The sequence below is a fragment of the Caretta caretta genome, chromosome 26 (assembly GCF_965140235.1).
Source record: "Caretta caretta isolate rCarCar2 chromosome 26, rCarCar1.hap1, whole genome shotgun sequence".
NCBI lineage: Eukaryota > Metazoa > Chordata > Testudines > Cheloniidae > Caretta > Caretta caretta.
In genome coordinates, this window is record NC_134231.1 from 5627513 (window position 1) to 5648592 (window position 21080).

General features: G+C 49.9%; 2 protein-coding genes across 4 annotated transcripts in view; one reads left to right on the forward strand and one right to left on the reverse strand.

Moving 5' to 3' along the window:
• Window positions 1-14139, forward strand: part of XPO7 (exportin 7) — a 76476-nt gene extending 62337 nt beyond the window's left edge. For 2 of the 3 annotated variants that reach the window (XM_075123464.1, XM_075123465.1), the window contains exons 20-28: window positions 120-208; window positions 1195-1302; window positions 4057-4139; window positions 4842-5056; window positions 6890-7028; window positions 8565-8725; window positions 10914-11012; window positions 11382-11509; window positions 12540-14139. In XM_075123464.1, the coding sequence (XP_074979565.1) occupies window positions 120-208; window positions 1195-1302; window positions 4057-4139; window positions 4842-5056; window positions 6890-7028; window positions 8565-8725; window positions 10914-11012; window positions 11382-11509; window positions 12540-12633 (1116 nt within the window). In that variant the 3' untranslated portion in view covers window positions 12634-14139. Of the gene's footprint in view, window positions 1-119; window positions 209-1194; window positions 1303-4056; window positions 4140-4841; window positions 5057-6889; window positions 7029-8564; window positions 8726-10913; window positions 11013-11381; window positions 11510-12539 lie in introns of those variants that run through there. The other variant, XR_012666149.1, reaches the window with a different exon arrangement.
• A 534-nt stretch (window positions 14140-14673) lies between these two features.
• PBDC1 (polysaccharide biosynthesis domain containing 1) lies at window positions 14674-20670 on the reverse strand. Its single transcript, XM_048829021.2, has 6 exons — window positions 20573-20670; window positions 18989-19054; window positions 17658-17717; window positions 16282-16422; window positions 15403-15514; window positions 14674-15060 (listed from the first exon to the last, which is right to left on the reverse strand). The coding sequence occupies exons 1-6, from the start codon at window positions 20603-20605 to the stop codon at window positions 14939-14941; spliced, it is 534 nt and encodes a 177-aa protein (XP_048684978.1). The 5' UTR covers window positions 20606-20670; the 3' UTR covers window positions 14674-14938.
• Between the last annotated feature and the right edge of the window lie 410 nt (window positions 20671-21080).

The following is a 21080-nucleotide window of genomic DNA, read 5'->3' on the forward strand; positions in this document are numbered from 1 at the left end:
CACCCAAGAAACACCCCATTGCTCTTGGTTGGAAGGGCGGTGGGCTAGTGGAGGCCGGGAGAGGGAAATGTCAGGAAGTATGTCACTCAACATGTAATGTCTCTCCCTTCCCAATTCAGAGGACCTTGGTCGGCCTTGTGAGAGACCTGAGGGGAATAGCTTTTGCCTTCAATGCCAAGACCAGCTTTATGATGCTCTTTGAGTGGATGTATCCTCACCCTAAAATCCCACTGGCCACAACAGCACTAAAGACATTAGAATCGAGGGATCCGTGGTTCAGGGCTGTTGCTCCCAAAACCATAGGGCTAGATGGGACCATAAGGGTCATCTAGTCTAGTCCCTGCCAAGACAGTTAATTGTATATTCAGTTAACTCTTTGTTGGTAGTTCTCCTCTTTACAGTCAAGAGAATTTGCAGCTCCTGGTGCATCTCTCTCAAGCTTTAAGAAAAAACTCCTTTTGGGAGCCCTGCCTGTGGTTTCATATTACATCCTGCCACAAAGGAGACTAGAAATCAGTTCTAAGTCTTAGGGTTGAATTCCAAATGGGCCTAAAGGCTTTAGGCACCCAAATTCCCCTGGCTTTTAATGGGAGTTGGGCCTAAAGGCTTTAGGCACCCAAATTCCCCTGGCTTTTAATGGGAGTTAGACACTCAGCTCCTTTAGGCTCCTCTGAAAATGCCATCCTACATCTCTTGCTCCTTAGGGCTGGCAGTAGTTGGGAAGTAGCCTGTTCACCTTGGTGAGCCCCAAATAAAGCTGATCAAGAAGCAACACCTGTGGACTCCAGGTGTTGTCTGGAGTCTTCTGCCTGGTGGAGGCCACATGCCCGTAACATGGGGCAGGCTGCTTGGAAAAGGTGAACATAAACTGATCGTGGTTGGCTTTGGCAGCAGTGGATGCAGGCACAGAGATACCCCATTATCTCCCTTTGCCCCAAGATATTTCAGTTATTGTTCTGTGTAAATAAATATTACCAGCCAAACGGTGGTTTAAATGGAAACAAGTGACTCTGTTCTCCAGGAGAGTAAGCCCCGGCCAGCACCATTGGCTATGTTGAGTGCCCAGAGAGAGGCCAGGAGCAAGAGAGCCTCTCTCCAAAGGCTGGAGCAGGGCAAGACCTTTGACCTGAGTTTAAACTGCTGACCTTTTCTTCATAATTGAAACAACAAAGTTCCTTAGCTTCTGAGTTGCAGCTATCCGTCCTACATGCCAATTCTACAGCGGGCGATTGAATTGTGGTACCACGACCCAGCCTGCACTACACCTGTGCTCAAACTGATGGCAGAATTGGTGCATAACAGGTACGAGACTCCAACATCTGAAAGCAAATGGGAATTCCTGTCTCTTCACTGTCACCCATTAGTTTGAGGCTTGACCATGTTCTCTGCTGCCCAGCCATGTCTCTTCCATTTCCCTCTGTTTGTGCTTCGCAGGTTGCCAGCCGAAAAAGCAGCCGCCCTCTCAGTAGGGAAGCAAATATAATAGTTGACCTATTAATCCTGCCTCATGACCCAGTTAAACCAAAGAGCTGTCTTTCTGTAAGCTCTTAACGGAAGAGAATGTGTGGAGAGACTAGATCAGAAACCAGTGTTTGTTCGTTTGTTGGAGTACCTGTTTCTGGGGCCCATCGCCATAACATCTGAGAAATTTACATTAATTTAAAAACATGCACTTAAAATGAGTGGTGCTCCATCTGGTGGTCAGATGACCAGTGGTTCTTTTTGCTAGCAGATAGATATCTCTGCCACCGTTCAGATAATTTAGAAGCTGCCTAACGTGTGAGTGAAAAACTGCCAAACTTTTATCTCTGGAGTACTGCCAGGTGAACAGAACTCTGTACGCGAGAGCAATACTAAGCGTTGTTATAGCCATGCAAGAAGGAAACTAGACTTGAACAGAGAAAGGGGCTTTATTGCTCTTGAGGATCCATATTGTGGTGCTGTTGACCAAAGTCAAAAGATATATTTGTGAAAGGACAAACCCTCATAGACTTTAAGACCAGAAGGGACCATCACGATCATCTAGTGACCTCCTGCACATTGCAGGCTACAGAACCCTGCCCACTGACTCGTATAGTAGGCCCATAACCTCTGGCTGAGTTACTGAAGTCCTCAAACTTATTGAATCTCCCCCTTATTTGTTGAGGTGTAAGCTAGGAAAAAGATTCCCGTGCTACACATCAAGTTGAAAACGTATTCACCTGTAGGGAAGCAAACTATCTAATTGCCAAGCGCGTACGTCACAGTATGGATAGGCAATAGTCCCTGCACTGCCAGACCTTGCTACCACGCCGTTCCTTGGGTTACGGTGTACAGTAACGTAGCAGTTATTGCTGAGGTAGGATTTCTGGCATGTGTGATCTTAATATTCTTAAACCATGTGACGCACTGGCCTTTTTTTTTGGAGACAGCAGCTCTCTTGTCTCCATCTCTGAGCTGTCTGGCTTAGATAGTGCCATTATTACCACCAGACTGGGGCAACTGCTTCTGACCTCCCACAAATGGCTCTAAGCTAGGGGTGGGCAAACCTTTTGGCCCGAGGGCCATATCGGGGTTGCGAAACAGTATGGAGGGCTGGGTAGGGAAGGCTGTGCCTCCCCAAACAGCCTGGCCCCTGCCCCCTATCCACCCCCTGACTGCCCCCCGGGACATCCCGCCCTGACCCCTATCCAACCCCCCTTGCTCCCTGTCCGTCCCCCCTCCGGGGACCCCACCCCCATCCAACTCCCCCTGTCTCCTGACTTCCCCCTGGGACCTCCTGCCCTTTATACAATCCCCCCCAACCCTTTACCATGCCGCTCAGATCAGCAGGACAAGCTTATTGGAAAGCCTGGGAGGTGGGTGGGCGCAAGTCGCATCGCCTGCGTGGCGTGTGGCTCCAGGGGAGGGGCCGGGGGCTCAGCAGCCGTAGTTTGCCCACCTCTGGTGGTGCCCAGAACCCCCCTGCCCCCAGCAAACTCCACACACACACCTGCCTTTGGGTGGGGGAGGGGGGTCTGGGGTTCAGGCGATTAGGTTGCACGAGGGAGTGGGGATGCAGGCTCTGAAAGGGAGTTTGAGTGCAGAAGGGGTGAGAGGTCAGGCTCTGGGAGGGAGTTGGGTGGGGGACGGAGTCTGGGGGCAGGCTCTGGGGTGGAGTTTGCCCCAGCCCAGAGCCTGCACCCAGGGGAGTTTGGGTGCAGGAGGGGTGCAGGCTCTGGGAGGGAGTTTGGGTGCAGGAGGGGTGCAGGCTCTGGGAGGGAGTTTGGGTGGGGGAGGGGGTCTGGAGTGCAGGCTCTGGGAATGCGTTTGGGTGCTGGGTGCAGGCTCTGGGCAGAGGGCGGGGGTGCAGGAGGGGGTGACTGTGCAGACTCTGGGGGGAGTTTGGGGACAAAAGTAGGTGCAGGGGAGGGGTAGGAGTGCAAGAGGGAGTTGGGGAGGAGGTGCGGGGTGCAGGATGGGGGTGCAGGAGGAGGTCAGGGGTGCAGGCTCTGGGAGGGAGTTTGGGGGTGAGGGTGCAGGAGGAAATTTGGGGGCTGAAGGGTGTGTTTGCGGAGGGGGTGAGGGGTGCAGGCTCTGGAAGTTCGATGCTTACCTGGGGCACCCCCTACGGCAGAGGCTCCTATGCAGGGCAGGCCTGGGGGTGTGTCCTCATGCTGCTGTCTCCAGGCACCGCCCCTGCAGCTTCCCATTGGCTGCAAGGGTGTTTGGGGCGGGGGCAGCGCGCAGCGGCACAACCCCCTCACAGGGGCTGCAAAGACCTGCCAGCAGCTGCCTGGAATGAGCATGCAGGAAGCCGCTCAGCCATGCTGTGGCTGAGCCCATGCTGTTTTGAATCGCCCAGAGGCACCAGGTGGGGCTGGGGGAAGAGGTGGGAAACTTTGCTGGAGCCGGGCCCCGGGACAGGAATATTCCTGGTGCCTGGGCACCACGGGCTCATAGAACTCGCCGCCCATGCTCTGCTCTAAGCACAAGGATGCCACAATATAGATCAGCAGAGCAGATGGTCACTCCTTTCTCCTTCGCACACCTGTGTGAGCAGCTGTGTATTTACTTCTGTTCTATTCTGCCTTCTAGGTCCCAAAGGTTGCAGTTCGATGTGTCCTCACCAAATGGCATCCTGCTTTTCCGGGAGACTAGTAAAATGATAACTACATATGGTGAGTCCCCAGCTTCTGCCCTGACAGCTCCTGATTGCTGGTCACTTGGTGAGCAGGGACTAGTGCCCTTGTCAGTGCTGCCTGGGGTTTTGAGGAGACTGGGGTGAGATGCAGGGTGAAGTAACTTGCCAAGTTCTTACTGGCCTTGCTTGTATAAAGGGGGAGGATTCTCTCCAGGGCCTGATGCAGACAGGCAGGGGTGAGAGCTTAGGGATTTTTGCATGGGATTGAGAAAAGGAGAGGGTAGCTCATGGCTCTTCTGGTGGAAGCCAAGCAGCAGCTGTGCTGAGCTCCACATGAGCAAATGCCTTTCTGTATGGAGTTGGTAGTTACTTGGGGACTGGATCCTACTACTAAGGGAAGCCATTAACACCGCCCTGTTCCCATCAGCAAAACCATACGCTTGCGTTCAGCCAGGCGGACCAGTTCTCTCACAGTCTCCAACAGCGTGATGTGTAGGTAAAGAGCCATGCTACTAACCAGTTCCTGTTGGGACATGTCACCTCATAGGACAGGACAAGTGGTTGCTATAAGCCTTGCTCATGAAACTGGCCCAGAGTTTCAGCACCAACTGTCCACGTTCTCCATGGTCACTGAGACAGCTTTGCTGCTTTTCCCCCAGTCTTCTCGGGGGGAGCAACGCACTGAGATGAGGGCTGGAAGCGGTGCTGGGATACTGAGTCTCCTTCTGTGCTTGTGCAGGAAATCGTATCCTAACACTAGGGGAGGTCCCAAAGGATCAAGTCTATGCCTTGAAGCTCAAGGGGATTTCCATCTGCTTCTCTATGCTGAAGGCTGCGCTAAGTGGCAGCTACGTCAACTTTGGTGTCTTCCGTCTGTATGGGGACGACGCACTCGACAATGCCTTGCAAACCTTTATTAAGCTCTTGCTCTCCATCCCGCACAGTGATCTTCTGGTAAGCCAACACACCTGTGATTAACCACTAGATCTCATCTAATCACAAGCTATGTGCCAACTGCAGAGCCCATTCCCTGTGTGCTGATTCCAGCTGACACCCATACCTGTGTCGCCGACTTAGCTAGGATGTTGATGCTACTTCTGCTGGAACATCTGCTTTTCTCTCTCCAAAGGGCAATTGTAGGTCATGTTCAGTGCTTCATGCCCAAGGTCCCACGCAATTAGATATACCAAACTGAGCAATGAAAACTCTGTGACTTCAATATAGCACCTGTGTGTGTGTGTGTTCCTGTGAAGTAATTCCTCAGTGTCTTGCTGCTTAGAGAGCTATGCCTCACTCTGACAAACAGGAGTTGTACTTGTCCTGTCCCCTTCCCGTATGCTGCTGCTTGCAGTAATGTATTTGGAGACCAGAGTTACAAACCTAGCTAGACTGTAGTAAGGGAGACATTGGACCTTTGGTGTTCACCAAAGGGATTTCCTAATGCTAATTAGCACTAATACTGAGCCCCAGAGTTGCTGAGCTTGAAAGAGGGCAGCTACATCCATACAACAGGGAAGCTACATCCTTCTAGGCAATCTTCCCTTTTTCCAGATGTGTCTAGTTTCCCTCGCATCTTCCCCAGCTCCAGCCAATCCTGCCAGGTCCCAGTACACACCACGATCTCCCTCTGCTCCTGAAAAGCAGGCAGTGCAGCCTTGTATGAGCTGAGACAAGTGCAGGGGATTCTGAGGGGCTGGTATCCATTGCATATCCTCTGTGTGTTCTACAGCAGAGCCTCTCAGACTCCAAGTTGCAGTAAGATCTGCCTTGAAGCCCTATTAAAAGGGCGAAGAGTGCAGGATGGGCAATTAAACCATGGCTTTTGAAGGAATATTGGAACTGTACAGATGAGTGAGCTTGTGCCTTTCCCACGGGGCCCTGCCTACCTGGGATTCTGGGCGAGATGGAACAACTGCATATTCAGCACAGTCTGCTGCATGCCCAGAGTCCTGTCTGAAAACAGCCCCATTCCTCCTCACCCACCCCATTTCCCTAGGGCTTGTGTGTTACGCTGCAGCTTATCTCTTCCCTCCTCTCACCGGGGCATTGGCAAGTCTCTGTAGAGCAGTGACCTAAATAATCCCTCCCTTCTCTGAAAAACACTTCATGCAAATGGAGACTTTTCCTTACCTTCTGAGGCTGTTGGCAGAGCTCTCGGCACATCAGCAATCAGAACACAGTCTTGTTAGAGGCCAGCCCAACATCTGTCTTCTATACAAGCCTGGAGTACAGTATTCTCTGCCCACTGCCTGCCTGTGCTGACATGCTTGGCCAGAATCTCTGCAGGGTTGGTGAGAGTTTGCATGGTTATCCAAGCCTGTGTGCTCACTAGACTTCCTACTACAGCAGAACCTGACCCTAGTGCCCCAAGGGCTCACACAGGGTTCTTTGTCTGATAGGTTGCTACTGACACATCAAAGTAGAAGGCTGCATGTCCAGCACTGGAGTTAGCTGACTAAGCCACCAAGCCAAAAACTGGATGGAAAAGATATTCCAGTATTACACCAATGAAGGAAACGTGGCTGGATACTGTTGTGTGACACTAAGCACATAAACAGGATGAGCTAAAAAATGTAAATGTAGCACACACAAGTTGTCCGTGGGGAATGTTTTCATAAGTGCTTAGTCGAGTAGACTCTCTCAATGAGCAACTTCCAATTGGTTGAAAAGTGGGTTGAAAGGGATGTGATTAGACTTGCTCTGCAGGAAGTCCTGTGCTTGATTCTAAATTAACCATTAGACCCTAAAGTCTCTTCCCTCTTTCTCTCTCTCTTTCTCTCTCTGCAGGATTACCCCAAACTCAGCCAGTCATACTATTCCTTACTGGAAGTTCTTACCCAGGACCACATGAACTTTATAGCCAGTCTAGAGCCCCATGTAATCATGTATATTCTTTCTTCCATTTCAGAAGGTCTGACTGCACTAGGTAACCATCTATATTCTTTTGGGGGTACATACAACGGGCTCTTTTGGGAATGAGGAGAAGATTAAGGATTTTGGTTTAAATTAGCATAAATTTAAACCATTAACAAACTAGAGTGAAGAACTATTTATGATGCAGATTGGGAGGGAGTTTGTTCAATTTTCATGGCACGCCACCTTTGTATATGATAGTACCTAGGGGCCACCAGAGATGGCTGCTCCAGCCTTGCACTGTACTTACGTATATGTGTGTGTGACACACACACGACAGTCACTGCCCTAAGGAACTAACAATTTAAATAGACAAGAGATTAGAGAGTTTGTTTTGTCCCCATTTTAGAGCAGGGGAACTGAGGCACAGAGGTTGTGATTTACCTCGTAGAGCCAGGAATTGAACCCAGTGTCCTAGACCAATGCCATAACCAGGGAAGAAAAGAGAGAGACGTGGTCTATAAAGATGGCTGAAATGAGTCCATGGAGGAGCAAACAAGGAGGACAACTTTGAACTCTACTGTGCATGGCAATCCTCCCTAAATTAATGCCCCATATGGAAGGGGAATTCTGTTTAATCTCTTAAATAGAGCAGTGGGTAACGTAATAGAAAAATCTAGCTGTGAAAAATGGAGATCTGCAGATGAACAGGCTGAGTGTTAGTTTAGCTCAGTGGGTATTCCTGGTGCTCTACACCCAATATAGTCCCAAATAACTTGTGACCTCAGGACCCTACCCAGCCAACCCCCTGACCCTGGGCAGGAATAGCGCTTCCTGCAGCGAGTTTCCCATTACCGGCCCTATGGTCAGACCTAACATGACACGTGGTGATGATGGACAGGGAGGGGTGCGGTAGGGGTAGGGAGGACATCAGTAAGATCATGTGGTTACTTCGGGAAGTCAGATGCATGTCTTGGTGTCTGGTTTTATATTGCTAATGGTGACTGTACCAAGTTATCTTCGTTACATCCTTTTGAAGTACTAAGTTGCGGACCCAACAAAAATGACCCCTGCACCAATGGTGTCTGTTCCCTCCAAATGAGTCTGTTAAAGGGAAAGAGCCGCTTGTGTACAACAGCGGTAGTTTTAATGTGCTGCTTAGTTTGCCTAAAAAGGCACGGCAGTTCCCCCAACCCAGACTGTGACAGCAGGCAGCTGAGAGCATCACCTGCTAGACATCTGCTGGTTACATGACAAACTGGGGAGCTGTGCTGAGTTACCCTAGCTAGGTGCACACATGGGTGGACGCTTACGCCTTCCCGTGTCCTGCACACGTGAACAGGGCACAGTGAGCTAATGCAGGGTACCATATTGCTTCACCTCCAGTTACTGTAGGCTTGGACACTGGAGAATCATTAGTGTGTCAACTTGGCTGCTGCTGGCTGGCTTAGGATAAATTTGTGCTACTTGGGTAGGCCTCAGAGAGGAGAAGGACTGGCCAGGTGGTGATGGGCTTGTTAGTGATGGGCCTGGGGTCTTTCCCAGCTGTGTCTCATGTAGGGAAATACTCGTCTTGTCCCACTCTCTTCCCTTTTTCTTATCCTCATAGACACCATGGTTTGCACAGGCTGCTGTTCCTGTTTGGACCACATTGTCACGTATCTCTTCAAGCAGCTGTCCCGCAGCACCAAGAAGAGGACCACTCCCCTGACCCAGGAGAGTGATCGGTTCCTGCACATCATGCAGCAGCACCCAGAAATGATTCAACAGGTAAAAAGGAAAGGGACCAGTAAAGGGGAGATGCTGCTTCTTGCAGTGTGCTGTCGCCATCTGGTGGCCACATAAGTGGTGATGCTGAACTCTCATCTGTGCTTTTCATCTTCTCTCACAGTTGCTAATCCTCAGTCCCCAGCACTGCTCCCCCCCAACTCTATAGCTGAAGTCCAGAGGGGCTAAGCGACTTGCCTGAAGCCAGCCGGGGTTGGTGTAATCTTAAGAATCAGCAGGTTGTGCCTTCCCACCATGCGTTGGATGCACTGTTTTTAAACTTAAATTTGAAAGAAATAGCCAAAACCTTCTAAACTTTTTAAATATAATTTTAAAAATACCCCAATAGGTATAGTCTGTGTTGTGGAACTTACTGATAGCTAGTAAAGCTGAAACCAGAAAAATATCTGCCAGCAGTGAGCATGTAATCTCCTTACACTATATTTTAACACAAGAGCCAATTCAAAAGAGGCTAGAAAGCTTCAGGAGGCTATATAAGTGTTCACAACAGAACAGAAACAGCACAATCCTGCTGCTTAATGAGGGAATGACCAGGTCCTCCCCGTAAGGATCAACACTCTGCCTTGAGCCTTTCGCTCTCTCTACTCAAGCTGTTTATTACCTTGTACAGCAAACACTACCTTGGTGTCATTATGCCTGGAGTTCATAATCACCTCTGCGGGATACATTTAATAATCTGGTTTTATTCCTGCAGTCTGTCATCTTCCTCATACTGCTCTTCCCAGAACCCATGGTGAACACAGAACTGGCCAGTTTCCTTTCCTCTTTGCTGGTCGTGATTATAGATTGTAAGATCTGTAATATGAGTTGTAAAACCAGTCCAATAGTCGTTTTCCTTGACTGAATCAGTCCCAGCTCACTTGTAGGCTGACTTCAGCACTTGCTGTCAAACACTTTTTCCCTTCCTCTGTCATTCAGTTAAATCGAGGTGAATTGCTGCATATCTGTTGGGATGGTGGGTCTGCCCCTTTTCCACCAGTGATTCCATTACTGGAATCTCTTCATTCACCCCTTTTGGTGAAACACTTGTCCCTCCTGTGCCCCTTCCCCCCCCCGCCAACACATGCTTACTTCCATACTGCCACACCCAGTGATGGCACACTGCATTCCCATGTAGGCATCCAGCACCTCTCAAGTTAGACAAGAGCTCGACTTCAAGGAGGATCAGAAATCATTGTGCTGCTCTCATGCTGCCCCCTCCTGGCAGATCTGGTTGAAAAAAGCGGGCTTTGTGTTTGATTAGAGCAGTGGTTCTCAGACTTTTGTACTGGGGACCCCTTTCACACAGCGAGCCTCTGAGTGTGACCCCCCCCCCTTATAAATTAAAAACACTTTTTTATATATTTAACACCATTATAAATGCTGAAGGCAAAGCAGGGTTTAGGATGGAAGCTGACAGTTCACAGCCTCCCATGTAATAATCTTGTGACCCCCCTGAGGGGTCCCGACTCCCAAAGTTCGAGGAAGTTGCTACAACATGAACTGGAGCCTTAGTCTGCCACAGGAAGAGACTGGAAACTGCTTGTGTGAACCAACAATGTTAAGATCTTGTGCTCACCTTTGAGCTAGTTCTGACTTGGCCTGGCAGACCATGGAGGGGAAGACAGTGTGAAGTGGCTTTCCAATGGATTGAAGAGCATGCTCACCTGCATGCGCTCCATTTCAGTTCCTGTATGCATGTAGTTTGAGGTGGTTCCCAGACAGGGATCTCTTCTGCTTTGGGACAATACAGGGAGTTTCTGCCATGGAGCCCCAAAATGGCTTTCAGCTGCTGCACACATTCCTACATAGGAGTTCATTGTAATCTGTTGGGAGCATCCATGGGCGCTCATGATGCTAATGCCTACCACAGCATGATAGCATTGCAGGCTTAAGAGGCAACCCGCTGGGGCTCAAATAGGGGACATGTCACTAGTCCAGGAAGCTCTGTGCAGAGTGGGGTTAATCTCTATAGCCTCAACATCTGGGGTCAGCTTGTGACCTCCATTTACAGTAATGAAAGAGAGACGACCCAGCACTAGTGGGGGACAGAGGCAAACCTGGGTTTCAAATAAGGGTCACCTGAGAAGCGAGTTTGTGATGGGATGGTAAATACTGACACATGCTCCCAGGGCAAGAGGTGGGTTTGAGGGAACAGCCTAACTCTGTGGACCTCCCTCTATCTTTCCAGATGTTGTCAACGGTGTTGAATATCATCATCTTCGAGGACTGCAGGAATCAGTGGTCCATGTCTCGGCCTCTGCTGGGCTTGATATTGCTCAATGAAAAGGTAGGCAGGATTAAGCTGACTTTAATCAGGAGTGATCCAAGGACTTGAGCCCATCCTGGTATCCTACAAATGAACGCGGGGTACTCAGGCAGAGCTGGGGTGTGGGGAGCCAGGACTGGTGTGGCTGTGTGCACTGCAGAGCAGGAGTACAATGCTCTGGCAGGACTGTGGATTGACAAGCTTGCATGTACCATGCTTAATTCTAAGTCCTATGGGCTGCTCATTTTCTCAAGTCCTAGAATCCATCCAAAATACACAATGCGCTGTCTGCCTGCCCTTGCCCAAATGAGATGAGCTGAAGCCAGCATTGATGCTGCCGTTCAGCACTCTCCTCTGAAGGCTGATCTTCCTTCTTTTTTCTCCTCCCAGTATTTCTCTGATTTACGGAACAGTATAGTGAACAGCCAGCCCCCTGAGAAGCAACAGGCGATGCACCTCTGTTTTGAGAACCTCATGGAAGGCATTGAACGCAACCTGCTAACCAAGAATAGAGACAGGTCAGTATGGGAAAAATCCCTTGGCCAAAGAACCTGGTTGATGACCAAGCAGTGCGGCTGACAGCTCCCCACAAAGGGTGGCACTGCACAGTTAGTGAACCTGCTCCATGTGGCAAGGCCCCCAGAACACCATGGGAAATGGCTAGGCTCCGTGGACACATCAGGCTTTTGTGCACAGACAGTGGGGTGATCGTGCCTTGGGCAGTTCTTGCCTCCTGGGGGCCAAGTGCTACATGGCTCATCTTGTGGGAGTAAACTCTTAAATTCCTTGGTGTAACACCAGCTCCCAGGTTCTAAAAACCTGAGCACCTGCCCAGGAGCTATATGGAGCTAAGGTGGGTCAGACACATTGCGTATCTGTTCGAATTGTTCCAAAAGTAGTAACTCAAAGGCAAACTGGCTTCCCAGTGTTGAGGTGAAGGAATAATGGAGCTGTCACTGGCTCCCCTCTCACTCCGGCATGACAGCCTCCTCCATCTCACATGCAGAAAGCAGGGGTGCGGGATCTTAACCTGTGCATCTGCTCAGTGGGATGGGAGTAGGGGCTAAGGGCTGCTGGCCCTTCTCTTATCCCTGGTTCCAACTGGCAGGCAGAAAAGCAGGCCTCTCTGTGTGTGCGCTGCTGATTAGATACTCGTGCATCGTGCCCTGGTGTGGAGGGAATGGCTGGGTAGTTGCAGGTTACATTATCACACTGGCTGATGTGTTCACTGCTCCTCTGCTGCCTTCCCACTATTCACTGAAACCTGCAGGGCCAACACACCGTGACCAGATACCCCTCAGTGGCCAAAATGCAGTCATATAGCCCCAGGCCTTCTGCAGTAGCCTGTAGCTACACTCCTGCTTCATGCATGAGCAGATACTACAGATCCCACCATGCACTGCTCCATCTTTGTCCCAAAATTAGCATTATAGGCTGGGAGTTGGAGCCTCCTGGCTCCAGCTATGTTTTAAAGGGGAGATCAAGTGTCATCTAGTCATTGTAATTGCTGGCCCCCTGCTCTAACATGCTGGTCTGTGTTTTCTGTAGGTTCACTCAGAACCTGTCTGCGTTCCGACGAGAGGTAAATGACTCTATGAAGAACTCCACCTATGGTGTGAACAGCAATGACATGATGAGCTGACACCTTCCCCTGACTCCACCTGTACAGAGCAGCATCTCTTTGGCCTGGACCAGAGGGGTTAACGTTTCCGATGGAAAGATAAGAGGGCGTTTCTGATCCCTACTCTTCCCTAGGGTTGGACTGCAGCGCTGTTTGGCTGTACTCCATGTCCAAGGGAGGAGGGAACAGGAGCAGTGTTAAAGCTCACCAGGGCAGGGTGCTTCTGTTTCCTTGGGAGGGGGTGGAGGGGCATAGCCCAGGGGTGAGAATCCAGCATCTCCCTACCAGAATGTCTGGGTGGAACCCTAGCACTCTGCTGCAGCCTGCCTTGTATAAACATGTACATTTTTTCATAACATTTTGAACAAGGTTTATATTGACTCAGTTTAAAAAAAAAAGTATGATTGAAATTTTTACAGAGTCTAGTGCACCAATGCTGAAGTGAGGGTTGTGTATGTGAGTGAGGAAGGTGTGTCTCATGCTGGCCTGAAGCTTTCTTGGGCAAGGGGGTGTGAAAGTGCAGAGATATATTTAGTGACAAGTGTAGAGAGAAGCAAAAAAAAGTAAAATTCCAAATGTATATTTTTTCTTATAAGCCCCTTTAAATCACAACTTCCTGTTACTGTTTCCCCCTTGTTATTAGGAACTCTAAGCCATGCTGTATGATCATCCAGCTGTGCTAGCCCATGGGTGTCTCCCCTCTACCCTGTGTAACAGATACTGTCCAGTTGTCATTCAGCTTCGGGCCCTTGCCACTCAATGTGTGAGCGCAGCAAGTTCTCCTTTTTTGGATTGGGATGCTTCTTCCCCTACCTATTCCCAGAAGCCCCACTACACTTTTTCCTTTTAATTGTAAATTGTCCTTTTGTTTCCCATTCTGTAAAGCTGGAAGTGCAGGTGGAATAAGAATGCTCTAAAGGTTGAGCTTGTCCATAGTACTTGTAAAAAATCACAGGCCCCATGGAGCTGCCTTTTTGTTAAGACACAAGGGGCGCTCCCCCTGAGCAAAAGAACTGCAATGTCTTCCCTTGAGGTAGTGCATGTGTATATTTATATATAGTGCACTCCTGAATGTATGACACAGCCAAGAACATAGGATTTGTGTTGAATCTACCACTGTGGTGGTGGGTTCTTAATAACAAGGTCTGCATAGCATGAAGTACCTAACATCCCCCTTAAAACAAATCCATTTTTCTAAATCCCTATATTAAATGTTTTGGATATAAAATTTACTTACAGAAGAAAGTTAAGGGGGGGGATGGGAAAACCTGTTTGCCTTGTACTTTTCCACTATTGTTGCTGCTAGTTGTGTGCATCTCTAGCTCAGCTCTAACCCCCGGACACTGTCCTTAGGTTTTATTTCAATTTCTCTTCCCTGACACCACCCACTTTTTTTTTTTTGTTCTTTCCTCTGGCGATTGTGTGTTGGGTCCTTTTCTGTGTGAGCAGATTGCTGGTTGACTTGTAAGGGTGTTTGCTGCATACAGTGTAAGCATTGTGACTGCAAATAAACTTCAATGGTTTCTACTGAGCTGTGTCTTTTTAGATCACCACCTCCACTCTCCTGGAAGGGAGAGAATGACTGTCTCCCTGCTAGGGATGGAGGTATTTTAACAGCAAAACTAAATCAATAGATGGCAATCTGCTGATGGAGCAGGGACTTAAACCCCAGGCTGCCACAGCCAAGGTGAGACCAGTAGCCATTACACAACCTTCTGTTGCCAATCCCAGGAGGGGAGTGTTCCACATCAAGTCAACAGTGGGCCTAGTACCTGCTCTTCAATCTGTGAAACCTACCCTTTGTACCTGAAACTCATTCAGGCACTTGGCTGTCATTAGCTTTAACAACATCTACTAGAGATGAAGGTAAGAGCTCAGTAAAAATTTGTCAGTATTTTATCCTGTAAAATAGTTTGCATTTACATAGTCTCTCCCCAGAGGGAGAGTGTCCAGGATCATTTGCTCTGCTAGATTCTAACACTGCTTTCATGAACTCAGGTCAAATTTAAGACCAGTTACAGCTCTAGCTTTCTACCACCTCCTGTAGCAGGAATTAAGCCATTACAGCACAGTAACATTTATTTACAGGGCGCTTAGTAGTTAACATAGCAGAAATGCTGCCATAAGAGCACCGCAGACAAATTCTCACATTGAAGCCCAAGTCTTGTTTGTTCTTTATCCCCTCCAGCATGAATTCACATGCCTTTCTCCCTCCCCTGCGTAAAGAGTCCACTTTATATGAATGCTCCTGGCACCAGGGAATCTTCCTCCTCACCTTTCCTATCCATCTCCATGCATGGCTAGTAAAGTATTTCCATCCCTGTCCTCATGCAGATAGTCCTCTCTCTACAGCAACAGACTTTATTTCTGTGGCATGGCTGTAAACGACATTGTTATAGCCCTCTCTGTTACGGGCTGTTTCAATAGCAAAGAACTGGATCCTGGTGACTGAAACGAAGAAAAAAAATCTGTTTACAGCAGGTTAAGACCTATTTAGCTGACAGACCACAGCATCTACAAAGCGGTGACTGAAACGAAGAAAAAAAATCTGTTTACAGCAGGTTAAGACCTATTTAGCTGACAGACCCCAGCATCCACAAAGCACAGACTTACTTGAACATAAGCTTTATTCACACCACCCTGCACAGCATTGCCATGTAGGCTGCCCTGGGAGCTAGGATTTCCCAGCTCTACAGCAGGGACTCTGGAAGCACCCAGGCACAGAGCAAGCCTTAATGTCTATACTGCCCAGGTCTGAGAAGAGGAGGGTGTACACAGGTACTTACTTACCAAATATTGTGTTCTCTTCCGTGTAGTCCTTAGTACAGTCCAGACGGAGCAGGGTGCCATAGTTGAAGTCTTCAACTACCCCATCAAACTGCATACAGAAGGGGCGCCATTTCTGGAGAGAGCAAAGATAACTTTCAGCCTTCTTTCTAGAACTGTCCTAGGGAGCTCCACTGTTGGAGCAAGACCATTGGATTAGCTAGAGTGAGCAGAGGCCAGAATCACTGCAGGGTTTCCTAAACATCCTGCCCAAGGTTTCTCCAAGGAGCTGGTGCTCAGGAATAACTTCCACACTTCCTCAATAAGAAAAGGAGGACTTGTGGCACCTTAGAGACTAACATTTATTTGAGCATACGCTTTCGTGAGCTACAGCTCACTTCAGATGCATTCAGTGGAAAATACAATGGGGAGATTTATATACACAAGAGAACATGAAACAATGAATAGCACTGGCTAGGGCTGGATTGTGGGGGGCTTCAGTTTGGGAAAGTCTCTCTGAACAGTGCAATGCCAGCAACCCCAGGTTGGAGCGAGAGATCTATAGGTACAAATCTAGTACACAACAGGGTACTAACAGAGGAGCCTCAGGGTAGCAGGGAGCACTTGTGCAAGAGAATAGCAAGCGTGTTGCTTGCACGACATAGCAGCCAGAGTTTTTCCTCTAATCTCCATTCCCCTTTCACAGCAGCTGGAAAGCACCTTAGCTTTTGTTTTACTCTTGAGTTGAATACCACTATCCAGTTCCCCTCTGGCTAGACAAATGCTCTCCTCTACAGAGAGAGGGACTTCGCCCTCACAACCACTCAGATCCAGAAGCTCACCAATATCATGGACAGTTTGAGTCCCAAAGGGTGACGTTACACATACATATAAAGCACTGACCGCTTTGGCTGGTTCCGATTTGAGCTCCTCTGGGTCAAGCACATCGATCTTGAGGTCACCAAAGCTTTTCCTAAACCCAGCATAGATCTGGTCATCAACTTTTGTAAGTTTCAGGAACTTAGGGTCAACAGAGGAAATAAGCTGTAAGGGAAACAGATTAAATGAGACAAGACAAGCAGCAGGGGGGTGGGTCACTAGAGCATTTATGCTGAATGGGAGGAAAAATATATAGGGCTTTCAAACACAGTGATAACCGAGTTACCACTCCCTCCCTATCCCAAAGCAGGTGCTACCTGCTCTTATAGAGCCAGATTTTAACAAAAGCCCTTTCTCTGACAATCTGGCCTCAGTACAGGGCGCTCTTCCAAAGTCTGGCCCAGAGTGTCTATCACTTACAGCTGACTGTACCCTTCAGGTCTCTGCCCCAGGTAGTCACATCTCTCGGTGGTTCACTTTCTCAGACTGGGCCCTGGGCTGCAGTCCCCCACGTGATTACCTCAGCAGGCCTGACTTAGGGCCAGACCCTGCAATTCTGTTCCCTCCAGGAACAGTGATGTCCAGCAACCAAGCAGCTTTCTTCAAGCAAAGTATTTATTCAGCACAGAAGCATTTCAGAGCAAACTGCTGGGAGCTAAAGCGGGAAGCGCTGCAAATGGTACAAGTGACTTTAAAACAATCAGCAGTCTATATGAATGTTCAGCCTGATGCTGAGACTTACCATCCCCCGGGGCTAGGGAAGGCGCAAGCTTCATCTGACCTGGACCTGTCCATGTTAGAGCTGACCAGCCACTTTCCCCTGCTTTAGGCACTGGCACTGTGATCTGACCCAGTTCTTTGATCACTCCAACCCTTCCCTCCGCGGTGCTCAGCACTACCCAACTTTGGTTTGGAATCTGCCCTGTCATTTCCCCAACCCAGTATTTGTTAGGTTGCTTTCCTCACAGCCCCCTTATTAGATCAATACATTCATAAGGGAAAATCTTACAAGCCAATACATAATCACTTCCCCCTCACTGACCAAGTCACATTCACAAAATTACCATTTCCGGTGCCCACAGAAAAGAGAACTCATTGGCTAGAAGCAAAGTGGCTTCTGGTGTCTACAGCACTCCTTGCTATTCCAGCCCTGGGCTCCCCACACATAGCTGTGCCAAAGCCCCTCGATCCTGACCTTGAGCCCCCTTCTGCTATTTTAGTCCGAGGCCTCTCTCTGGAGAGACTGTGAAATACGCCAGTCAGGTAGTGGCTTATTACAAGGATAATATCCGTGGGTTATTTTTATTAAAAGAAAAAGCCCAAGAAGCATGCTAGTCCCATCTCAGCCCCACTGTCATGTCTATTTATGCTAGAAGACCAGCAATTTCCTGTGGACTTACATTAAAATAGACTTCAGCGTGCTGATACGCTTTCATGGCCCAGATCATTTCAATGTTGGGCTGCAAAGAAAGAGAGAAAAAGCTGTGACATCACCTTACATGCTGACCTGGCTCTGTGTCCAGCACCTTCCCTTACCTAAGCATTTGCAGACAGTTTTTGTAACATAGATAGGGCTTAGGTTTCCCCTATGATTTCCTGTCTATGTTCTTTTCCACTTCCTGTCTCAAACAGGGGAAGGCTTGTTGAGCATATGAAGAAAGCTGCAAGAGTAGCATCAGTCTGAGGAGATACAATTCGAGGGCTGCTTTTATGCTAAAGCGCCTTATCAATTTAAGATGCAATTCAAACTATACATCAATTACACTTTCTCACCACTGAAATGCAACCATGGAACTAGGGTGACCAGAGAGCAAATGTTAAAAATCGGGACAGGGGATGAGGGGTAATAGGAGCCTATATAAGAAAAAGACCCCAAAATCGGGACATCTAGTCACCCTACATGGAACATGGAAGTACGGTAGTTGTACAGGATTGCCAAACAGACAGGAAGTGGAAAAGAACACAGACAAATGAAACCATAGGGGAAACCTAAGCCCTATCTACATGACAAAAATCGAATGTTTACATGTTTCAGCGCACATCATGTCTGAACATGTTTTTCCCCCCTTGCCTACAGGGACAACGTTATAACTGGGTTAGAGAACAATGTTATAAGCAGACACACCTAGGCTAGAACATATTTCCCTAACATGGGTAGCAGTTTTTTCTTGTCCACCCAGGCAAGAATAAGCTACTTTATACCAGGTTTTAGCCATCTCCATGTTTCACAACCATATTTCAACATGATTAAATTTGTAGTGGAGGCAGACTGTAGTTATTCATGTTAGAGTTTAGATGGGACAAATACAACAGGGGGATGGGATCTGGTGGGAATACAGCACTGGTGAGAAGTGCCCATTTGACAGCTTTGGAGACTGAAATACTGTGCATATCCAAATGGGCACTGACAGGGCAAGCGTCCCCCTGTCTACCCACCAAACACACTGCCAAGCTATGGGATCTTTAGCAATCACAAGTGATTCTTTGTATTCATTTGAGATAACATCAAACACAAGGACTGGGAAGTTTAAAAAACCCGGAGTACACACTTTCAGGCAACAGCTTGGAACAACTCGGAGCTCAAATATCCCTGAGGTCTCAGTTTCATGATGTAACTACTACACATCAATGAACGTAGAACTAAGTGCTGCTCCTATTCAACATCTTTCTTGGCCCTGCAGAAAGACGGCCCTATTGGCCCCTCACCAATGCTCTCTCTGGGGATACTCACATCATTGCCATAGGCTTCAGCTGGCGGGGACAATGCATGGGCTGCTGCCACAGCTTCACCGGCTCCCTGCACGTGAAACAAAGAGAGATGGCTGCTGTTAGAGCCACAACTGGAACCACACAAAGAAATAAAGAGAACGTGGGGTGGGTTTAAGTTGTATTGAAACAAATAAGCACAACCAAATGGCAAATTTGTATCCCGAAGGAGTCAAACAAGCATCATCAGGGTGCAGAAGACTGTACAGAATCCTTGCTCTGAAGAGTTTATAATTCACAAAGGAGGGGAAAGGGCGTAACATAAAAGCAAAGGACAGTTGTACAGGGCATGCACTCCTTTTACTCCTCACTGCAAAGAGCAGTCCCCGTCCCCCGAGACCCACACATACGTGCAAAGCTAGTCTATGCCTGGGTGACGTCCAGAGGGAGGGGGGCAGATAGAGGTACACATTTTGCTCTCCCTTCTAGTGCCTGAGGGGTTAATGGGCACTGTGGGGCTCAGCCCCAGTTAGACACAATGAAAATTCACCTACAGAGCAAATTTCTGCCTTTGGAAGGCAGCAAACAGGCATGTGACATAAGGACAGCGCCCGAGGAGACAACTCCCCCCTCGGTGCTCCTGTGAGGCATCAAACTCCCCGTTCTGCCCTTCAAAGGTTCTATCCCCCCATAAAGCCTTTGTTTCACCATGAACCCTACTTACAAGGGCTCTGCAGCCCCATGCACACCCACAACCAGGACTGTGTGCCCCCCCTTTCAAGGGCTTCATAATCACCAGGACTCTAAATCCACCCCCAGGGCTTCTCCCCCACTTGGCATCTGCAACCCGCCCCCTCCTCACACACACACTTTAAACTTCCCCTCCCCCCCCGGAGCTCGACCCTCCGCATCATCGAACCAGACACCCCCCCCGGAGCTCGACCCCCCATCAAACCTGCCCCGGGAGCTCGACTCCCCCCCCCCATCAGCAAACCTTCCCCCCCCCCGGAGCTCGACTCCCCCCCCCCATCAGCAAACCTTCCCCCTCCCCCCCCGGAGCTCGACTCCCCCCCCATCAGCAAACCTTCCCCCTCCCCCCCCCCGGAGCTCGACTCCCCCCCCATCAGCAAACCTTCCCCCTCCCCCCCCCCGGAGCTCGACTCCCCCCCCCTTCAGCAAACCTTCCCCCTCCCCCCCCGGAGCTCGACCCCCCCCATCAGCAAACCTTCCCCCTCCCCCCCCCCGGAGCTCGACCTCCCCCCCCCATCAGCAAACCTTCCCCCTCCCCCCCCCGGAGCTCGACTCCCCCCCCCATCAGCAAACCTTCCCCCTCCCCCCCCCCGGAGCTCGACTCCCCCCCCCATCAGCAAACCTTCCCCCTCCCCCCCCCCGGAGCTCGACTCCCCCCCCCCCATCAGCAAACCTTCCCCCTCCCCCCCCCGGAGCTCGACTCCCCCCCCATCAGCAAACCTTCCCCCTCCCCCCTCCCCCCCCCGGAGCTCGACTCCCCCCCCATCAGCAAACCTTCCCCCTCCCCCCCCCGGAGCTCGACTCCCCCCCCATCAGCAAACCTTCCCCCTCCCCCCCCGGAGCTCTCGCTTCTCCTCACCCGGGCTCCCAGGCGGGCCCCTGCAGCGGCCATGCTGCCTGTGACCTCTGACCCTCCATCGTCCCCCTTCCGCCCCCAGCGGAAGCTGCCCGGCCAGGGTAGTCACTGAGCATGCGCACAGCCGCTCTCGGAGGCGTGGAAGCGTGGCGGGAAGGGCGCATGCGCAGGAGGGGTCGTGCCTGACGCGCTTCTCGCTGGGCAGATGCCTGCGTGGTATTGCGGCGCCCCCTGGCTCCCCCTGGCGGCAGCTCCGGCGCATCACAGCCTGGGGCCCCCAGCCCTGTCTCGAGGACCCCAAGGTCCCAGTCCTGCCCACATCCCAGGAACTTCCCCCGAGGACACCAGGGTCCCTCTCCCACCTTAATAAGAATAATAGCACCCAGCTGGTGGGGAGCATTTTCCAGCAGTCAGGCTCAGCGCACTTTACAAAGGAGGGCGGTCCCATTATCCCCATATAACAGATAGGGAAACTGAGGCAAAGAGCTGAGAAATGGACTGGCCCAAAGTT